Source organism: Grampus griseus, assembly GCF_964374135.1.
Source record: "Grampus griseus genome assembly, chromosome: 18".
In the NCBI taxonomy this organism is placed as follows: domain Eukaryota; kingdom Metazoa; phylum Chordata; class Mammalia; order Artiodactyla; family Delphinidae; genus Grampus; species Grampus griseus.
The window spans coordinates 28,518,466-28,540,931 of NC_139012.1; the positions used below are offsets into that span (position 1 = coordinate 28,518,466).

A 22,466-nucleotide genomic window follows, 5' to 3' on the forward strand; every position below is an offset into this window, starting at 1 on the left:
GAGACTAAATGTTCTTGGTACTCAAAGTGTCATTTTATTTACCTTGGATACTTGTTGGACATACTCTAATTGTTGGAATTTGCATTTGTAGACTATCTTAAACTAGTTCTGTATATTTATGATGTAAATGTTGATCTCAAAAATGTGGTTGGAGTCTGATGAATAAAATGCTGGACCAAAATACAAATTGAGTATTTAGTTGTTTTTGTTTGTTTGTTTGTTTGGCTGTGTTGGGTCTTCGTTGCTGTGCACGGGCTTTCTCTAGCTGCGGTGAGTGGGGGCTACTCTTCTTTGCAGTGCACAGCTTCTCATTGCGGTGGCTTCTCATTGTGGAGCATGGGCTCTAGGCGTGCGGGCTTCAGTAGTTGCAGCACGTGGGCTTCAGTAGTTGTGGTTCACGGGCTTAATTGCTCCGCGGCATGTGGGATCTTCCCGGACCAGGGATTGAACCTGTTTCCCCTGCCTTGGCAGGCGGATTCTTAACCACTGCGCCACCAGGGAATTCCCGAGCATTTAATTTTAACAATTAAAGTACCAAACATGTGATTTGTAGTACTTATTAAGACAGATAGCTAAGAGAGAGCTTTCAGAAAGCATATGCCCATAATCTGTAGTTTTCTTAGCATTACCATTATTTGAATGAAATTAGAATTGACTAAAGTTAAGGGATTAGTTTTTTTTTTTAGCCTTAATTTCTGTTTAAGGCCCTATATCTACTTTTGAAAGAAATCAAAATGTAATTTAACATTTGTAGTAGGCCTTTGAGAATCTGCAGTACATCTGGTGTCCCTCAGAAAAGCAACAAATGAATATCCTTTGAATCCAGCAGTTGAGCTTTGTTGGCTCTTTTCCTATTGTGGGGTAAAAGGGTAGTCCTGATGAGTTTTTTGCTGGTGTCTTTCCAGCCCTTATCAGGTTGGTTATTGCTGTATCACCTATGTGACTTCTACAAATCATCTAGCCTAATATTTAATTTTTTTAAAAAAATGAGAATTGATGATGATGGAAAGGAATATAAAATTGAAATATTATATCCTGTATTTCAGTCTGAAAACTTGGAGAATACAGTAATCATACCAGATATCAAACTACATAGCAATCCTTCGGCATTTAATATTTATTGCAATGTACGCCATTGCGTTCTGGAATGGCAGAAAAAGGAAACATCGTTGGCAGCTGCATCTAAGAACTCTGTGCAGAGTGGAGAATCAGATAGTGATGAAGAGGAGGAATCCAAAGAGCCCCCTATCAAGCTTCCAAAGGTAAGTCACTAAGATCCACTTTGATGCATAACCTACATATTTGGGCTTTAATACATATGTTTGCATTGCTAAAATGCCTTGCTTTTAATAAAATTGCACACTGAAAATAACAGAGCCTATGGGTAAAAATAGGTTTGAGCTAGATCAGGAAAACTTTATGCAACTTTATAATTGGAGTGCTAACAAAGTCAACAATTGGTACCTCAGTGGGGAGTACTTGGAAAGCATAGGAAGGGAGTTCAGTGGCTTGGAGTCTGTTACAGGGGCTGTTAAAAATGTACAAAAGCAGTACAGGGGAAATGGTGGCTTGTGGGCACTGAGCCATTGCAGATGGAAGTGGGACTCTGAGCCAGTGAGCTGCTATTAAGGTGGGCACAAGAGGAAGTGCAAATTACTACAAGCCAAGAGCCACGAAAAGCTGGGGACACATCCCTCCCTCTGGGTAATTTTTCTTGAAATAGAGCTAGAAGTGCTCCTGGTTGTGCAGCAGCTGAGCTGAGAGCTTTTGCCTTTTCTGCATAAGGTTAATTGTACTCTTGCTATCCTGGCTCCTTTTGCCTAGGAAAAAAATTACATATGAACCAATTCTGCATTGTTCTGATATCACTCCCATATTTACCAGAGGCATATAATCTAATTGGTGTTATAGAAACATGTATTGAAGTAGAACAAACTGTTCTTAAGGTACTCTGTTCTATTTAAGCATTGGTATATTTTAAGACTATAATGTTACTTTATATATGTATTTTTCTATATAGTATGTGTAGTTAGTATTTCTAACAAAAGAATGGGTAAAAATATAAACATATTTTAAAATGTTACCTTTATTATAAATGATTTATGCATTTGTTTTTTTTCTAAATACAGACATTTTGAAATGATTTCCTTTATCATAAATGATTCGTGTATATTGTCTTTTTACTAAATGGATACCTTAAAATTGTGCCTTGAAAACTTCTTTATATGCATACATAAGATATCATGTAAATACTTACTTTACTACTTGGAAATAGAAGCCAGATAGAGGCTGTGTTCCTGATCTGTTAATTTTGTACATTTCATGGTGGCTCTTCATAAGTTCACCACTGTCCTTTATCATTACTGTCAGGTTCTTCTCACCTATTCTCAGCAGTTGACTTGCTTCCTGTTTCATAGAGTAGTAGAGGTTTTGTGAAGTTCCTCAGCCTCTTAATCAGCAGCCTTCAAATGTCCTTATCTCCTCTTGGGACCCTTTTCCCCTTACTCGTTTTCTCTCCAGTGTCCTTAACTGTACCTTTTCTACTAGCTTCTTTCTTCAACTTAAAACAAACAGGCTCATCTTTTCCATATAAGTTTCTCCAGGTAAAGAGCATGGTCTCTAATTCTGATTTCTTATGCTTAATTAGGGGAGGTTGAGGAAAAATACATTGTTAAGTTAGGATACGGGGATATGAAGGAATCAAGTATACTTTTGTTGTAAGAATTCCATTCTGTGTGTGGGTGAGTCCCACTGTACTATAGTAATCATTCAGCTTAGGTTCAACATTAGGAAGGAAAATAAAGACCCAGAGAAACCTTTCACACAGGTATGCAGATTTTGAATAATAAACTATAGTCAATTTAAAAGGTACTGCACAATCAAGAACAACTGATTCTTAGGCTGTTTTAAAACATCAGGATGAATGAGTATTAAAGAAATAAAATATCAGGCATTCTTAAGACAGTGAATTTTTAGCATGATTAACAGAGTTAAAAGATGCAGAGTCAAAAAGGGATCTTTACAAGAAAAGTAGAAGAAAAGCAAATAGCTCAAGTAATTAATATTGAGTTTTCCATCAAGTACTGACCTGTCAGGAAACAGGGTATAGTGATGAATATGGGAAGTAGAGTCAAACTGCCTGAGTTCAAACTTGCCATTAAAAATACTAGCTGTGTGATGCTGCGAAAGTTGTTTGACCGCTCTCTGCCTCAGTTTTGTCATCTGTGAAATGGGGATAATGCCTATCTCATAGGTAGTAGTGAGGATTCAAAGAGTTAATAAATGCACGTGTGCTCAATAAATGGTAGCTGTAGTTGTAAGTATCAGGTGCAAACAGGAAAATGTGTAGGTCCAAATGAATTTCATTAGTTTTCAGGGAACTCATCAGTTTATTAAGAAATACTTCATATCCAAGGAAATGAAACCTCTAGACAATCAGTGAGATCAGAGAAGAAGGAACAATGGGATGCCTTTATGCAGAGGTAGTCAGAATGCCATGGGTGGGGGCAGGGCAGGGAGTGAAACTTTCAGGTCTTAGGCAGCAGTTTGCAGGGCACAGAAGAGATGAAGCCTTTAGGGTTTGAGGTGATGGGAGTGTGAGAGCAGGTGAGAAATGTGGACTTTTTCTTTTCCTTTTGACCATTTCTGTGCCTCTGCTCCAGATGCTCTTTCATGTCAGTTCCTCCCTTTTCTTTGTTGTTTCTCTCTTGCTCCTCCTGAATGTGTGGCTGTCGCTTTCCTTTTTCTTGCGGATGTTTCTTTGTCTCCTGCTTCTTTTTTATTTCACATAATGAAGACAGTTTTTATTTGTTGTCAAGGTATCATTTTGATACAATTCTGTGTTTTCCCTTCTTGACTTTTAAAAGTTAGTTAAATTGTTTTTGACTCTGATGTAGACCTTGCTTGTCAGATTTTTTTGCTTTTTGTTTTTTGCAGGTCAGTAATCATTTAAAATAGTACTTTCGTACCCCCACCCGCTTAAAAGTATACCTTTCTTACCAAAAACAGTTTTTACCCAGCTCAAACTGTCTTTCACGATCTGATTTCCAGATCTTCTAAAGCGCTCCAAATTTCATAGCTGCATAATTTTTTAATAGTAATATTAAAATCCTAATATGAATATTAGGATTCATATTTCCCATCCAAACTTATTTGAGGCTAGTCATGCCTCATATTTTGTTAAAAGATGTAGATGTACACAGATTCATTTATATACTTCTTAATTCAGTAAATTCAGTTTGTAGCAGGCATTCTATTAGGCCCTGAGAACAAAATGATGCGAAACAATCCCCACCGTAAAGAAAGTTATGTCTAGCAGGCATGTCCAGTGCCCTAAGGATTGATAGGGGTGTGCAAGGTATAGTGGAGGCCGGTGGAGTAAGGACGTAGCACTGACTGAAGATGCACCCGCAGGCAGGGAGAATGGCATTGTTACAAAAGCACAAGTGGTCAGCTTTGGCTAGAGTGGACTGGCTGAATAGGGCAAGAGTAGAGAATGGGATCATGGGCCTTAAATGTCATGCAGCCATTTTCAGATTTTGTCTGGTAACTTGGAAACATGAAAGATTTTTAGCAAAAGACTATGATCAGACTTGTATTTTATTAAAGTTACTCGGGTGCTGGAAAGGCAGATCCACTAGAGGCTGGGGAGACTAGAGCAGAGGGACCAGTGAGCCAGTTATTGCAGTCGTCTGAAGTGTTCATGGGGGATGCAACTAGGGTAGTAGCAGTGTTTGGCATAAAAGAAATATTAAGGAAGTAGAATTGTCAGGAATTGTTAATTAGTTGGTTATGAAGGCTGAAAGAGAAGGTAGAATGTAAAAATATTTCTGAAGTTTCTAGGTGGTGATGCCATTTACTTAAAGAGAAAGAACTGGAGGAGAAACAGTGCTTTGTTGGAACGATGATTAAGTTTAGTTCTGGCCATACTGAGTGTGAGGGAGCTGTGAGATGTCCGTTGCTCACTATGTAAGACTGAAGTTCAAAAGAAAGGTCCCAGCTAGGCATACAGTTTTGGGACTTAGTGTGGTGACAGAAATTGACACAAAATTGTTAGAGATGGAGCAGTAGGTGGGATCAAGAACATTGTTTAAAAACTAAATTAGCTTTGAAAAGTTGTAAGAGCACTTTTTCCTCTGGGTGTGAAGAGAAGGGAAGAAGGTGGTAGAAGTCGTAGATAAATTTAGAGGCTAGGAGGTTAGGTGCGTTAGAGGCTAGGAGGTTAGACATTTCACACCTGGATCTTCTGAGGAGCAGAATTCTTCTCCTCTTCCTGCCCCCATGCCTTCCTCCTCTACTGCGTCTGTTGCTGTTGCCTCTTCTTCCTCCCTTCTCTCACTCCTCTCTAGATTTTTAATTTTTATTATTTGTAAATGATGTCTCTACCAAATATTTACTTTAGAGAAGAAAATTTTAAAGACAGTATACTTCACTCTGTAGTAATATGTAAATCTACTTTTGGTTTCCTTTTGAGCTTGTTCAAATGTTTTCTGTAAGTCTTAGAACTGATTCTAGGAGTTTTTAATAGAAGATATAATTTCTAATGGCAAAGAGTTTATTAATATTAAATCTAAATATGATGTATCTAAACGCTTATGTTATTGTTTGTTAGTGAAATAATAATGCCACCTTTGGAAATATGTGATTTGAGGAGAGAAAAATAAAACCTCAGAAGACTTTTTTTTCTTTTTTTTGGCCAAATATGTTTTTGCCTCACTTTTCTCAACAGTGACATTGGACTAACTGTACCAGTTAATTATTTGGGTTTTGTGTTCCTTCAAGTATAACAGAGAGCTTTCAGGATTTAATTGTTTGAAAGCAACAGTAAAGATAACATTAAGTAAATTTACAAAAGACTATTTTATGAAGAGAAGTGGAAGACCGTGTGTTTGGTGGTTAGTTATAGTTTATCGTGGCACGTATTGAGTGCTTAGTGTGTTATCTTATTATAATGAACTATTCTATTTAGCAGTCAAACTTATTAATCATTTATTTTGCTATTTATAAAGGCAGTGCATAATCAATGTAGATAATTTGAAAAAATGGAGAACATTTTTATAAAAAGGAAAAGAAAATTTTACATTAGAAGTTATTTCTAAAATCCTATTAACCAAAAATACCCACTGTAAACATTTTTGTATATGCACATTAAAAATATATTTATTTCTGCACAAATGAAATCATATTGTATTTGCAGTACTATATATTTTTTTGTCCTTATACTCTTCCTTCCTAATATTGAGGGAGGACATATAGTGTGTTCTCAGTGACTATAAGACAGGCTTCAAAGTGTAAAGTGCAATTTCAAAGTTTGTACATATAGTAAAATACTCTCAGCCAAACCTCAGAAAAAAGTCTTAATTCACAACGTGTTGTGCTCCTTTGCTCAATGATTCAAAGCTAAATATGATTGGAAAACTTGAGGTTGATTTTTATTTTGTTGTATATTGAATACATATCACAGTTCTGGAAATGAATTAGTTTTCCCCCTTATTAAAAAAAAAATCCACGCCGAACTAAGATACAGATGATAAGCGAGAATCACAGTGGTTAACCTAGACAGACGGGTAATTCCTTGTCTTGATCGTTTTGACTAACGTTTTATGAGTGTTTTTCACGAAAGCCATCTAGTGCTCTGCTCCTGGGCAGCCCACCTGAGTTACCTGTTGTCATACATTTGTTATCATACCTTAAACTTATTAGAGAGACAGCTTGGGAATATGTTCAGTAAGTAGCCTTAGTGTTTTTGCAAAGGTTCAATACTTTCTCTGTTGCTATAGGAATCTACTTACAAAAAGAAACCCTAACCAAAAATGTCATCCATGAAGAATTCTTTGAATTATGAAAAGTCATGATTGGTAGTGGTAGAGTAAGCAATCTTCAAGACTGATGGATAGAGTAGTCTCCTGCTGGCCTGAGAATAGAGCCCTACTTTTGTATTGTACTCAGGAGATCTTTGACTTCAGATTTGTTTCCTGTACGGACATAAACAGATGGAAATCTTGGACAGTATGTTTTTATTTTCTAGTCTGTTTCAGGAAAATAAACTATATGAAATGGCAAGTTTTCATTTCCATTTAATTAATTGAAACTCTATACAAGCACTTCTGTAATCTTAGCTATAATCAGGTATTCTAGGATTTTAGATAACTTCTCTAAAGACAGTCCTATTAGTTATTTTGACTTCTCAGTCATATCTGTATTCTTCAGAAACCTTGCAGATAGTAATCAGAACTGCAACTGACTTGCCTGCAGTTGATTTAACCCTTGTCGGACAAGTTGCAGTGGTTTTTAGTGCACAGCTGAGAGAGTAAATAAATATTTGTTGTCTGCCTATCATGTGCAGGCAGTGGGATAGTCATGGGAGATATTAGTTAAGATATACTCTGTGTCCACAAGGAGATCCCAGTTTAGTTGGCAAAATGGAAACAAAAATAGTCACACTATAACACAATAAATGCTATAAAAGAAGTCTGGACTGGATAAGCATTATATATAAGATTCATTTACTTTGTTAGATTATAAACTCTTAGAGAACAAGGTCTAGTATAATATATCTCGTATCTCCTGTAGCAAGTTGTACAAAATAAGTACTTAAAATGTTTATGTAATATATGAATTAATGTACAGATCTCAGCAGAGAGAATATCTTCTGTTTTGCTCAATAGAATTAATAATGCTTTGATGCATTTCTACTAATTAATCTAGTTTTAACTTTTTCTGTTACTTCTTCTCCAAATAATTTAACACTTCTTGAGAAGATCTTACACATTTCCTTTTCAAAATGTTGACATTGACTGAGAAATGGAATTGCATTGTCTATTGTTCTGTCAGCCCTCTGAAAGTATTTCCTTATACCAGTTCATCACATTTGCTGTCTCAGTCTTTAGTTACAGATTTATCTATCTTTTGCTAGATACTGAGTTATATTTTTCTTGGTCCTGATGAGGAATAAGATAATTAAAGTAATCCTACAAGAATAAGGGACACCATCTACAAATAATAATATGGTGATTGTACCATATAGGAAAGGCTAAGATGAAAAGTTCCTTTTTTAATCTTTTCACCATATGTACTATATTGCCTTCTTTTCTGGTCATAAGTAACAACGTAACAGAAGAGTGCCAATTTTGACATGAGAACAGCCAAATGAACTTTGTAAATTAATAGTTTATTTTTTTCTGAGTGAATGCAGTCTAGTACCTAGTTCACTGGTAAACCATTTTCATGATGTTTTATTATGGCTTCATTATCCTGAAACTACTTTTTAAGTAGTGCCACTACATATATATATATTTTAACAGTTCAACAGTTTCCTTTTATTTATTTATTTATGGCTGTGTTGGGAGTGCCACTATTTTTTAACCTTCTTTGTTACCAGATGATTTTCTAAATCTTGAAATTAAACACACTGGGTTTTACTCTTTTTTATGCGATGACCTTTTTGCCTTTAAAATATTGTACCATTACTCATTTGCTGTGGAAGTAAGCTGTACCGATTTTACTGCCTGAGAAGTGTTATTAGCTCACATGCTATAAAGTATAATTTTTATTTTCATCTTAAATAGATCATTGAGGTTGGACTCTGTGAAGTTTTTGAATTGATCAAGGAGACGCGATTTTCTCATCCATCCCTGTGCCTCAGGAGTCTCCAAGCCCTGCTTAACGTGCTTCAGGGTCAGCAGCCAGAAGGCCTCCAGTCAGAGCCACCCGAGGTCCTAGGTAAGAGCTTAGGCACATTGAATGAAGCCCTTAAATGTAAAGAGCTTCTCTTATGGAGCACATACGGCAGCCTGTAATTCAATCTCTCTTTGCTTATGGTGCTGAAACAGCAGGGGTATAAATTTTAAGTAACTTTGCTGTGTTCCCCTGGAGTTATGATTTAAGAGTTATAGTTCATGCACAGTCATTTCCTGATTATTATGATGGGGAAAAGCAAAATATACATTTTTGGAACCCAAAAATAATCCTCAAGCCTTATAGTCACTATGAACTTAAATCATTCTTAATAAACCTTTGGCCAAAATAGCTAACATTGACTTTGTCTAACTTTACATGTTACTTTGGAGAGTTAAAAAAGTAGGAAAAGAGGGAACAAATACTACCAACCCAAAACAACACAATTAGTTTCTAAACAGAGAGGACATTTCTTTTGCATTCATGATAAATAAAAATGTATTTTTGTTAAAGATAAAGCTTTTGAATTAGTAGCAACTTCCATTAAGTAAAAATGTTTGCTTTTTGTAAAGTGCATTTGAATTTTATGAATGCCTGCCTTTCATGCCCGTGACCTAGGCTCAACACATAATCCTGTAAGCAGGACGGGGACTCTTAAGGAAGAGAAATACAGATGGAAGCTAAATTTTGAAGGCTAATTGCTTTTCTCTGATGCTAACTGTGGGCCTTCAAAGAGTCTAGAGTTTTCTAAATCTCAAGCATTAGCTTGTTTGAGTCATATATGTGGGCCCTAAGTGTGGAGTATCTGATTCAGTAGATTTGGGATGGGACCTGAGAATTTGCATTTGGAGTAAGTTTCTGGGTAATGCTGATGCTCATGCTGCTGGTCTGGGGACCACACTGCTGGTCTGGATTAGAGTTTGGTCCTTTTTCTCTACTTGGCTATTTGGATTATGTTAGACCCACATGTAAGAACCTAATTACATGGTTTTAATTTACATGTCAGATTGTTATTTTTTTGGTCATGTATTGTGATTAGTTTTTGTGTTCCATTTGTTTTGTTACTGCTTTGTTTTAGTGGTGGGGGGAGTACTGGCCATGAAAATAAGCTGAGGATTTTTAAAAACAACAACAGCCCCCCAATTCACCATGTTATGAAATACTACTACCAAATAAAGCTGCATATGTTACAAAGCAGGCACCTTATTTATTGTCACTGTAGCACCAGTGATCGATTACTATTATGATGTACTACTTGACTTCATGGCATTTTATTGAAGATTTAATTAATTTTATTTAAGAATATTTTGCTAGTTAACCTTAGCTCTGGTTTGTAAATTAGCAAATAATTGAAGTATTTAAAATATCCACTAAAACAGTATATCCTATATCTTACTTTGAACAACATGCTAATCCTTGCTTTCCTCCTAGATCTTCTGCCATTTTGTTGTCTGCTATCATTTGTTGTATACTTTCTCTTATATTCAGTTTATACATAAATACTCCCTCTCCTTTATTCTTTTCAAAATAGATCTTCTTCTTAATACTGGGTTTTAAAATTATAATATGTGCTTTAGCTTAATCGTCTTCTTTCTGTCAGAACTTAGGTCTCCTGATTAATTTGTTTTTACTTTCTTACTAACAGTTTCAAATGCTGCTATACTGTCTTTGGTCTCTCTTCTATCCTTCCAATGCTTACCTTTCTGATCTCTTCACTGCTTTGACTTACTTTTCTGTTCAGGCATTTATCAGCACTTCATACTTTTTATTTTGTTTAATTGGCACAAAGGTGTAAGTAGTAATTTGGTTCTTTAAATCGAAATTTGTATTGAAATCTGTCTCTTTTTTCCTTTGATTTAATATCATAGGCACATTAGTTACACTTTTTCCACATTGCTTTTTTTCATGTTACTCATAGAAATATATGTATATTTGTATCTCTTTTATTGTTGGGATAGCTTGATGATTATTATACATCAGACTTCTCTTTTTTTTTTTTTTTTTTTTCACGGTACGCGGGCCTCTCACTATTGTGGCATCTCCCGTTGCGGAGCACAGGCTCCAGACGCGCAGACTCAGCGGCCATGGCTCACGGGCCCAGCCGCTCCGCGGCATGTGGGATCTTCCCAGACTGGGGCACGAACCCGTGTCCCCTGCATTGGCAGGCGGACTCTCAACCACTGCGCCACCAGGGAAGCCCCATCAGACTTCTCTTTGCAGATGGATTTGATTTACAAATTGTCCAGTGTTTTTAAAACAATCCTTCCCTTATATCTATCTTTCTGTTCAGTTTAAGATTAGAATATATGTTCTCAATTATTCACTTAAATGTAAAGCGCCTTCTATGTTCTGTGCTAAGAGTGTATAATATAGGGGTGATCAATATAAACATTGTTGCTGTTATTATGGAATTTAGCATCAGACAGTTGGACACATGTATGATTACAAATGTAATGATTATAAATGATTTTGGATAGATTCCATTTTTTCATTTACAAAAATAAGGAGTTCACTAAATATTCTCCAAGGTCATTTTTATATAAATATTCTAACTTTTGGGGGGAAAGGGTAACCGGAAAGGAACTAATGCAAAGTAAGTGTTGTAACTGCCTTAAATATTTTTTTATAATGAGGCAAGGTATAAACAGACAAACAGATACCATATAATGTTCTGTGTGTTAAATGAATATAATTGAGTTCTATTTTATCCACAGAGTCTCTCTTCCAGCTCCTTTTGGAAATCACTGTTCGAAGTACTGGAATGAATGACAGCACAGGACAGTCTCTGACAGCACTTTCCTGTGCTTGTCTCTTTAGTCTGGTGGCTTCTTGGGGAGAAACAGGAAGGACACTTCAGGCCATCTCTGCTATCCTCACCAACAATGGCAGCCATGCTTGCCAAACTATTCAGGTATTTCATATCTCTAGCTGCTTAGAAATTGATAGGATGCCAAGTTGCAATTTCACCTTAGTTTCTGTCAAAGCAGTGTCTGCTTTTTCTCACTCAGTATAGTGGTTTGATGTGTTCAAGGTTGATATATAAATAATCTAAGCTATTTGAGCTACGTTACACGTTACATGTGTTTAACTCTGTAACATTAAAGGTAATAAAGTGAAATTTGGCAAAAGCTTAAATCTTTAACCTGGTCTTTGTGTCAGCATTACAGCCTCCGTTTTCATTGCATTGCCTTGCTCTCTGCCTTCCTCCGCCTCCCATCTTGCCCTGAATTTTGAAGTATGGAATTCCTTCATAGTTTCTAAATATCTTTTCTGTATTGAAAGAAAAGGATATATCATTTTTACTGTATTTTTGATTGGTTGATTATAGTTTTTCATGAATTGATTTGTTTCTGAACTACTCAGCTTCACGTATAGCATTTTGAACTTTTAATATGCAGTTGTGGGATAAGCTCCTCATCCTTGTCAGTAGTGGAAATATAACCCTACTTATAGGCAAACTTGATTTAATTCTTTTGGACTGTTCTGGAAATTGAGTAAGAAGTTACAGTTTTAAGTCTCTGTTATGTGCTTTTCTCTGGCCCCTTGGATGACCTCCAGAACACATGGAAGGGATGCCTCAGTCCCGGTATTAGTGGGCCAAAGATAGCAAAAGGGGTAAATGGGCTATTTTCTGTGACTTACTCAGTGATTTTGAACTTTCCTTGTCAAATACGAGCAGTCTCCTTACTCTAGGTTTCTATTCTTATTCTTTTCCCTCTTTTTGTCCTGCCTGAAGTCCTCTTTTCCGTTTTTATGGTCCTTACTTATTTTGAAGTCCCTCTAATTCAGTGATTTCCGAATTATTCTGCAGCTGTGCTTTGAGGGTTCAGCAAAATTTTAGTTTAAATATATGCTTAAAATATAAAAATACTTACAAAATTTTAATAGAATAAACACAAACATTCAAATATCAATGCCAAATTTTAAAAGTATAGTGACCATAAACACATGTACCTATTAGAATCCAGTGATTTATTTTTGTTTTGTTTTGTTTTGTTTTGTTTTTTTTGCGGTACACGGGCCTCTCACTGTTGTGGCCTCTCCCGTTGCGGAGCACAGGCTCCGGAAGCGCAGGCTGAGCGGCCATGGCTCACGGGCCCAGCTGCTGCACGACGTGTGGGATCTTCCCGGACCGGGGCACGAACCCGTGTCCCCTGCATCGGCAGGCGGACTCTCAACGACTGCGCCACCAGGGAAGCCCTCCAGTGATTTATTTTTATGTAGATTTATTCCAGAGGCTGTGACATGAGATCTAAACAGTGAGTTGAGACTAGCCAGTGCAGAGGGAGGAGGTGTTGGTATTGGTGGTGTAGAGAGAGAATGTTCTTGGTATCCATGTGCTAAAGCATGAAAATAAGAGTAAGAGTAGAATACTGAAGGCTGGAAGAAGTTTAGTGTAGTTATAGCGTAGCGAGCTGCCAGATGGTAGAGACAGGGCTTGAACGCGTATCTGTCTGACTGCAATATTATGCTCAAGCACTACGCTGCACAAAACTCTTGATCCCCTGAACCAACAGCCGAGGTTCTCTGTAGACCTGCCCCGTCGCTACATACCCAACTCCAGGCCAAACGCCATATTAAAACCTGTTATCTTAACATGGCACATAGTGTTCTTCATGATTTGGCCCCATTCCACCTACCTACTTCATTTCACAAAACTCTCTTGGCCAGGCTATGACTCGGGGGAGAAAAGTCTGAAAATGTATAACTGTAACATCTCAAATTATTCTGGGATCCAAATGCATATTACTTATCTTGTTCCAACAAGCTTAAACTGAGAGTTTAAAGTAAGGTAGGGCTAGTAGTAGTACTGTAAGGTGCCTTATTGAAGGAGACTAAAATCCGTTCTGGAGGGATGAACCCCCTACTTCAGAGGCCTCCCACAAACACAACTCTGCTGTATCTGAACTCACAAACAAAAAGGACATAGAAAAAAGGCACCGTCATTGAGAGTTAGTAGAAAGAAATATAGCGGAATCAATCTTGCCAAGTCTATATATATTGAAATTATTTGATATAGAGTAGAAAATATATGTGTATACATATTCAATATAGTTAAAGTATTATTATTAAGTATCAAAAGTATTATTAAGGAATAAGGATATAAAAAGTAATCAGGTCAGAAAATGAACCAAATAGAACTCCTGGAAATGAAAAACCAAATACTTACAATTAGAAACTTAAAGGATGAGTTAACCAGTGGATAATACAGTTGAAGATAGGAGCAGTGAACTGAAAGATAAAGAGGAAAAAATTATTCAGAATGCGGCACAGAGAGACAAAATATGAAAAATAAGAAACATGGATAGAGAATGAGAAAGTCTAAAGTATCAGTACAACCTGAGTTCCACAAGGCAGTGGTAGATTTGTGGAGAGGCAGTATTTGAAATAATGGCTAAGATTTTCCAGAATTGGTGAATGACTTGGTATCCTCAGTTTAAGGAAGTCTGGTTTAGCAGAATAAATTCTCTAGGTCCTGCCACAGTGTCGGTGAGAGAAAATCAATAGGATAGGAAAAGGGGTATATCTGAGACTTCTGATTGTAGCACTGGGTTTTCTTAAAACTTTAATACCCTGTTAGAAAGCATGAGAGAAACAGAGCCATGTTGAAGACACTTTAGTTTCTGCTCTCCCCTCCATCCCTGCAGTTTACACTAAGATTATAATAAAGGATTTTTTTAAAGTATAAACTTTTAAGAATGGGACACATTTTTAGAAGACAAATATTGGGGAGAGCTTAAACTTAAGCTTCTCAAGAGGCTAGTGCCCATAGAAAGTTGATTTTCACATAAAACTATAGATAGGATTTAGAATTGGAAGTAATAAATACCTGGAAAGTGGTGGTGAGGGGAAGAGCTAAAAATTGATTGGAAGTCTGTGTAATGAAAGCTCGAGAACCCCAGAGCCCTTCCTCTACGCTTCCCAGCCAGTCAGCTGTCCTTCTCTCATACCCCTAAGAGTTAGGTTTGCTGTCTAAAGAAATTGAGCCAGAGAGGCCAGGGGAAACCAGGCACAGTTGAGAGTGAAATTGAGGAGCCAGGCTGAAGATGGAGATTAAGTGAAAGTCTCCATATCGATGATGAAATTTCTTTTTTTTTTTTTTTTTTGTGGTACGCGGGCCTCTCACTGTTGTGGCCTCTCCCATTGTGGAGCACAGGCTCCGGACGCGCAGGCTCAGTGGCCATGGCTCATGGGCCTAGCCGCTCCGTGGCTTGTGGGATCTTCCCGGACTGGGGCATGAACCCGTGTCCCCCGCATCGGCAGGCGGACTCTCAACCACTGCGCCACCAGGGAACGCCCAATGATGAAATTTCTTAATCCTCACTGAGTTCCCAGTACACTGGGGGTGAGGCTTATAGCTTCTAGGAAAAAGACTGGCAGATCCTTCTTTGGAGAAAAAGTGAGAAAAGACGTATAGATGTGGACATTTGGCGGGGGCAGGGGGGTGTCTGGGAGATCCTCCAATGAAACTGCTAAACTTAGTATGATCATTTTGAGGTGAGCGCACTATCTTTCACACCCTATCCATTCATAGCAGCTTCCTATCAGATTTTTAGTCGCTTACTCTTTAAAAATAAGTGCACAGCCAAGTATCACTAGACTAACATGAAAGACAGAATCCCCCAAATCAGTAAAAATAGTAATAATAAAAGAAACGTTGATGAAAAGAGTATAGGGAACAGAAAAGCTCTAAGAAAACTGTAATTAGTATTTTGAAGAGGGATGAGAAAATGATTATTTACATTAAACAGCAGTATTTAAAAAAAACCTCAGAACAAAGAGTTTTTACAAGATAAAAAAAATAAGATAGCAGCATGAAAATCAGTAGAAGCGTTAGAAGTTCAGATTAAAGAGGTCCCCAGACAATAGAAAAAAGAGAGAGAAAGAAAATAGGTGACATAAAGTAAAATTAGAGCATCCTTCCAGAAAATCCAATATCTAATAGGTATTCAAGCAGAGAGGAGGAAATTACCTAAGCTTTATAAGGAAAATTCCCATCCACCAAAGATACTCATTTTCAGATTGACAGAACACACCCTCAGTGCCCAACACAATGAACGGCAAAAGACTCACACCAGGTATAACGTTGCAAAATCATAACAGACAATAAAGGGAAAATAATGTTCCAGAGTGCAAGGACAGGTTATATACCAAAGATTAGGCAGAATGCCATTGGACTGCTCAAAAGCAACATTGGCATAGAAAATAACAAACAGTGCCTTCAAAGTTCTGAGCGAAAATGATGTCACTATATCTAGCTCAATTGTCAGTCATGTTTGAGGGAAGATAAAGATGCTTTTGAACATGCAAGGCATGGAACATTTTTAACCTCTGTGCCTGCCCTTGTCCTTAGTCTAGACTGGAGCAGGGCCTCTTGAGGGATGTTGCCAAGGGGAAAAAGTAGAAATGATGTGTTTGACTCTATTGAGAGGAGTATGAGGAGCACTTAGGGGTAGGTATAGAAAAAACTTAGCAAACGCAAAAATAGGGCAATTGTTGACTCGATGAAGAAAAAGAAAAATTATATAAGGGAAATGTAGTATGTAATACAATTGGCTCAGTTCTGAACCATGATCACACAGACATAGTGAAATGACCTCTGACTACTGGTTTAACCAGAAATTATTGTACAGCTCAATTCTGAGGATTTGGGAAGAGAGGAGGAGCATCATCTTTCATAATAGACCCAATAGAAAGTATCTGAAACAAAAACAAAAAAACTGAAAGTGAAGCTTTGACATATTATATAAGGATATTGATTCTAGATAAAATAGTTTTAAGTTTAACGTAGTTTCTTCTAGGGAGAGAATTTGTAGTATCCAACCATATACATAAATAAAAGTTTTATAAAAGTAAGAGTTCCATATTTTGATTGGGTCAGAGGCCTTAGAACTCGAAGGGGAAGAGAACATACCTGTGAACAGTGGGTTAGTTATCCCTCTGAAATCTCTACCCTCTAGAACAGTACTGTCCAATAGTAATATAATGTAACCCACGTATGTAATTTAAGTGTTTCTATTAGCCACATTAAAAAGATAGAAACAGATGAAGTTAATTTTAATAATGGATTTTTCTCAATATATCCAGAAAATAATTTCAACATGTAATCAATATAAAATTATTAAGAAAATTTATACTCTTGTTTTTAATACTAAGTTTTCAAAATCCAGTGTGTATTTTATATTTCCAGCACATCTTAAGTCACACCAACCCCATTTCAGGAGCTCAGTAGTCACATGTGGCTAGTGGCTGCCATATTGGACAGTGCAGCTGGAGAACTGGGGCTAGTACAGTGCCCCAGGGTCTTGCCCTGTAGTCAGATGTGTGGCAGCCATCCTTGGGCAGTGAAAGAGAGGCAAAAAATGAGGAGCCAGGGAGTTTTCTCTGGTGGCCGAGTATTGGTCCCATGCTGGTAACTTTTGAGGACTCATTTACAACAAACAATAGATATTTGATAAATATTGGTTAAATGAATGCTGAATGAATACACAATTCATACAGTTAAATTTTTGTATCATGGAAAATTGTTGATGTTAATGGGTATTAGGCGTAATAAAGAAGCAAAGTAGAAGAGAAATACTGGAAATTTTGTTTCATCTGTAGAAGCAGCCGTATTTCTCTTATGCTTAATTTTGCACTTCATTATCATGAAGTATATTAATGGATATACATTATCATACCAAAGATATCATTTTGGCTTGAGTGCAGTCTAATACAAAAAATGTATGTCAGTATTCGTACTTTTTACTAATCTAGTATGTTTTATTTTATGAAACTTAAAATCATACGTAGTACTGGTTGCCTGGTGTTTTGGAGAAAGATGCATATTTCAGTGTTTTTGGTCACAAATACAAATTAATATTCTTTGGATTTACATTTTTATTTTGTCTTGCTTGAGAATTGTTTCTTATAGATTTTCTAGTTGGTACTTTTTGCTGACAAGCTAAACATGATCATTCTGAATAAGTTTTTTCTTATAAATGATGATATATTAATAAAGTATCTTTATCTTGTCTGTTTTGTGTTTGAGACATTTAAAAATGTCTTTTTGTGTTTTTCTTCTCTTGACTAGGTGCCAATGATACTAAATTCACTACAGAGAAGTGTACAGGCAGTGTTGGTGGGAAAAATTCAAATTCAGGACTGGTTTAGCAATGGCATTAAGAAAGCAGCTTTAATGCACAAGTGGCCATTAAAAGAAATATCTGTTGATGAAGATGATCAATGTCTACTTCAGAATGATGGATTTTTTCTTTATCTGTTATGCAAAGACGGATTATACAAAATAGGCTCTGGATACAGTGGAACAGTTAGGGTAGGTGATTCCTTACAGCTCTTAATCATAGTGGAAGTTATGTCTAATACTGAATTGTGTTCTGTTTGCTTCTTGCTTTATTTTTAGAGCACCATCTAATTTTGATGTAATATTATTTCTTTGAAAATCAAAATGGAACATACATATTAAATGTCATTCATCCATTTATGTTATTTTTCACTGATTATTAATTACAAAATTGTTGATAGAACTAACTTTTGTTGTTTCACAGGGCCATATATATAATTCTACATCTCGCATCAGAAACAGAAAAGAAAAAAAGTCTTGGTTAGGGTATGCTCAGGTAGGAGAATATCCACAATAAACCAAACTTTTCTTTCTTATCTTTTAAAATATGTGGTCCATATTTGTTTAATCAATAAATAATATCACTTCTATTTAAACAGATAGAGCATATTTTTTAATAATATGACTATAACAATGGTATGGTGTAGTATAAAGAACATTGACTTAGAATTTATGAGAGATTTACTTTTAGGTCTGGCCCTGCTTCTTATTAGCTGTGTGGACAACTGTGGACAACTCAGCTAATTTATTTGATCCTGTGTGATTTAGCTGTAAAATGGGAACAAGTATGTCTTCTGTTGGAGTTCTTGTTTAAGAGAGCCTCTAGTTAAGAATCAGAGACCACCTTTATCATTTACAAATCTGAATTAGGAATGTAACTGTGACCCAAAGCCAAATTAGAGCTTTTTACCACAAATTCCTTCATTCTAAGTCTAGATCAGTACACTCCAGGGAACAGTGTGTGGCCTGCCCAGTAGATAGCTGCCTGCATGGAGGATCATGCAGAGTATCACCAATGAGAGAAAAGAGCTAGGCCCATATTGCTCTCTTAATGCGTGATCTCATCACCTGACTGACATGGCCAAATGCGTGTCAGCAGTTGGATGCATGAAGCAAACGAATGATGAAGCAAATGAATGACGGTCAGAGGGCCAGAAGTGTTTATTTCTATACTATCCTTTCCTGAGAAGTGAAGCCCAAGTTTCCTTGTGGCAGCATATAGAATAAAGATGTCCCTGCACTCCTGTCTTGCCTAGCTCAAAGTTTGTTGTCAGCATCAGATGAAAAAAGATATTTGAAAGCATTCTGAAAATTAAAAAAATTATTGTTGCATGAAAAATAATCTTACTCAACTTTTGGGGAGATTTTGAAATTAAATTTTAAATATCAAATTAATTACTCAGTAATTGTCTGTTAAAACATAACCTGGTTTAAAATATCAAATTTTTATTTGCCACTGCTGTATTTTGTCTAACAAATAATAACACGGGAAATACATTTACAGAAATATGTTCAGTGACATATCATTCTATCTAAAACCACTACTGATTTTTAAATATTAACCTAAATATTTGTGAAGGAAACAGCAGTCATTTCTATTATTTACTTGGCAAGTGATATGATAATTTTGACCAAAATAACCAAAATGTTTTTACTGTCTTGTGTGGTGTGAGAATTAATAGGTTAAATTGATACTCAGTGGTGTATAATACCTCCTCTTATTAAAGTATCAATAAACTCAGGTTCTTCTGTTTTAAATCTTTAGTGTATTTTAGACATCAATATTGATGTATTATTGTACCTCAAAAAACTGTAATACAGACCTCTGTGGCTACTTTTTCTACTAAGTGGTTAATGAAAAAATATTTTAACATATAACATAGCAAAATTTTTTGTTGTTATCAGGGTTATTTATTGTATAGAGATATGAATAACCACAGCATGACAGCCATAAGAATAAGCCCTGAAACACTGGAACAGGATGGTACTGTAATGTTACCAGGTATGTTACTCAACTAGTCATCTGTTTTCTTCACAGGTGATTTTAAGAGATGTGCATGTTAGGCCACTGAGACATATAAAGAATGGTTAGCAAGGAATAGTGCTTGCTTACAAATGGGTTAAAGAAATCTTGACATGCAAAGCATTTTATAGTCTATATAAAATTAATGCATCTGAGAAAAACAGATACCATAAATATAGTATGAAGTGTTTTAATACTTGTTTTCAAATTCTTGCCCAAATTCTGTAGCCTGACCGCCCCCCCACCCTTACCCCACCATGACTGCTTCAACTCCTCAATTAGTGGGGAGATGTTGCTTTGTTGCTCTTAATAAATCCACGACTCTGGCTCTCAAATAACCTTGATGTAAAGAACCTTCTGTTTATTTTGACTTTACCAACAGTGTACTTTGGGTTTTCCTCTTTATTTTAAAGTGTTTTCAGAGACAGATTTTAGGGTGGGTCAGGAATTTTAAAAATTCTATCATTTATACTTTTTAATAATACCCTGATAAGCCATTTTGGACAGAATTCATTTTGCTTTAATTTTGAGGTTGTACATATGTATTTATCCTTCAGATCACTGTGCTGTCTAACTTCTTAGGCAGTGAATCTTAAATTTTATGGAACACCGGGCAAATGCATAGTATATTCTCCATTGTAAGGTATTTGAATTTGCTTATATCTTTAATACATTCTAAAGGAGCTTGTTTATACTAAAATCTTGAATGTTTAATGTGTCTACCAACAATTTCATGGTAAGCAGCAATATTACTTCAAGGCGCATGGCTATCTGAAAATGACCGAGAACTTCTGAAGAACACATTGAAAAGGATAATTGCTCCCTGGCTGCTTGTTAATTTTTAAGATATTTTTATAACTTCATCAAACATTTATTTGAATATTACTTTGTCTACATATATCTAAATTAGTGTACCTGATGCCATGTTAAGGTAAATGTCATATTTCATGTGTGTTTCATAAATAAAGCTACTTTGGAAAACAGATAACTTATTAAAGCCATTTTGTAAATAACTGTTTTCAGATATGTCTACAGGGTTTTATTTGTTTGTTTGTTTATTTGTTTTTTAATCATCACAAGTCCCAGGCCATGTCTCTGGTCCTAACGATGATGCTGATGATTATGACAATAACAATAATAATAATAAAAATATTTTGAAATATTAACATGTACCCCCATATATTAAAAGTAATCATATTTATTGTACAACTATTATATAAGCAAAACAAAATAAAAATTAATTGTAACCCCACTTGCTATCTATAAACAGTACCAACATATCAGTGAATATCCTTCCTGTCTTTTTCCTGTGTATGTTATGTACATACTTGTACAAAAGTGATTGTATGCTACATATTGCTTTTTTAAGCTACCCCTTTCACTTAATATTCTGAATATATTTCCAGGCCATTAACTAGTCTTCTGTAACATCATTTTAATGTTATAAAATATATTCCATTGATTAATGTTTGAAATGGAGGTCCCATCTAATTTTTTGCAATGTATAATAAATTTCACTGCAATGGGCATCCCTATCGCTCTGTCTTTGTGCAAGTCATTTTAGGATGTCTTGGAAGAAAAATTGTTAATCCTTCCGTGACTCCCTGCCCAACAGATGAATACTAATGTAAAGGGTTTACTTCTGAAAAACCCTGATCATTCAACAGAGATTGTGACTGAGAAAGACCATTTGAAAATGGTCTACTTACAGCCCTTTTATTTATTCCATCATGGTAAAAAATGACTTGTTAATGTTTCAGTTTAAATCCCTCTACTTCATTTAACATATGAAATGCACCTTTTAACAATACAAATGTGGCTTTCTGTGTTTCACAAATTTGTACCGTATTCATGGTGAAGAAGGAACCAGACTGGGGGAGATAGTCCCACGTTGTGTATCTTGATATTTTCCCGAAGATGCTGTCTTATAACGTTACATGAAGGATACAGAAAGGATAAAGAGAAAAATCTTTTTGAAGTCACGCAGCAGGAAGACTTGCCTTCAAGCCTGAAGAAGCCTGTTGTCATTTTTCCTTTTCTTTGACCTGGGAGGCAGTTTCTTTAATAGTCCTTTTTTCCCTAGCTAGGGGCAACTCTGCTCTCTAGCTTTCCCATCAAGAAGGAGCAGAAGTGAACTGTCAGGTTTATAGATGGTAATGAATACCACGTTTACGATTGACAGAAATCTGGTAATTCCTTGAGCTTCATGTTCCAACTTGTCTTATAGACTAGTTTATAAATAAGTTATTTTCAACCCAGCACTGATGAGCTGAAAACATACTTTTTTTTCCCCTGTTGTCATTTAGCCTTGATATGTTGGCATACCTTTTATATTGTATCCCTGTGTCGTTTACTCTTCGTGTCTGGTGACAGGTTGCCTCAGATCATGAGGGTTTTTGCTACTCTTCTTGCGCCGCTTCACTCCTCACCCCTGCGTTTATCTGAAATTATAATGAGTTTTTCTTCTTTGCTTTTTAGTTTAAAATCTTACAGCTTAGAGCTTGAGAAGCATCTTTCTTGCGCCTCTTTGTATTCTGTACAGTGGACTAGGAACTCTTTCTTTCGATTTCTCCTCTCTTTGATTACCAAGTCTCTTGGGCTACCAGTGGGCCTTGTCTCCCAGTTTCTATTTCCAGTTTGTGA

The 22,466-nt window shown here is 36.1% G+C and overlaps 1 protein-coding gene across 2 annotated transcripts in view; it reads left to right on the forward strand.

Annotated features, from left to right (window-relative positions):
* The window catches only part of MYCBP2 (MYC binding protein 2), a gene marked incomplete at its 5' end in the record, with an annotated part of 273,021 nt that overhangs the window by 41,716 nt on the left and 208,839 nt on the right, over positions 1-22,466 (forward strand). For both annotated transcript variants that reach the window (XM_082675380.1, XM_082675381.1), the window contains 6 exons: positions 1,047-1,262; positions 8,568-8,721; positions 11,391-11,587; positions 17,750-17,992; positions 18,225-18,296; positions 19,706-19,802. In XM_082675380.1, coding sequence (XP_082531506.1) covers positions 1,047-1,262; positions 8,568-8,721; positions 11,391-11,587; positions 17,750-17,992; positions 18,225-18,296; positions 19,706-19,802 — 979 coding nt within the window. The remainder of the gene's footprint in view (positions 1-1,046; positions 1,263-8,567; positions 8,722-11,390; positions 11,588-17,749; positions 17,993-18,224; positions 18,297-19,705; positions 19,803-22,466) is intronic.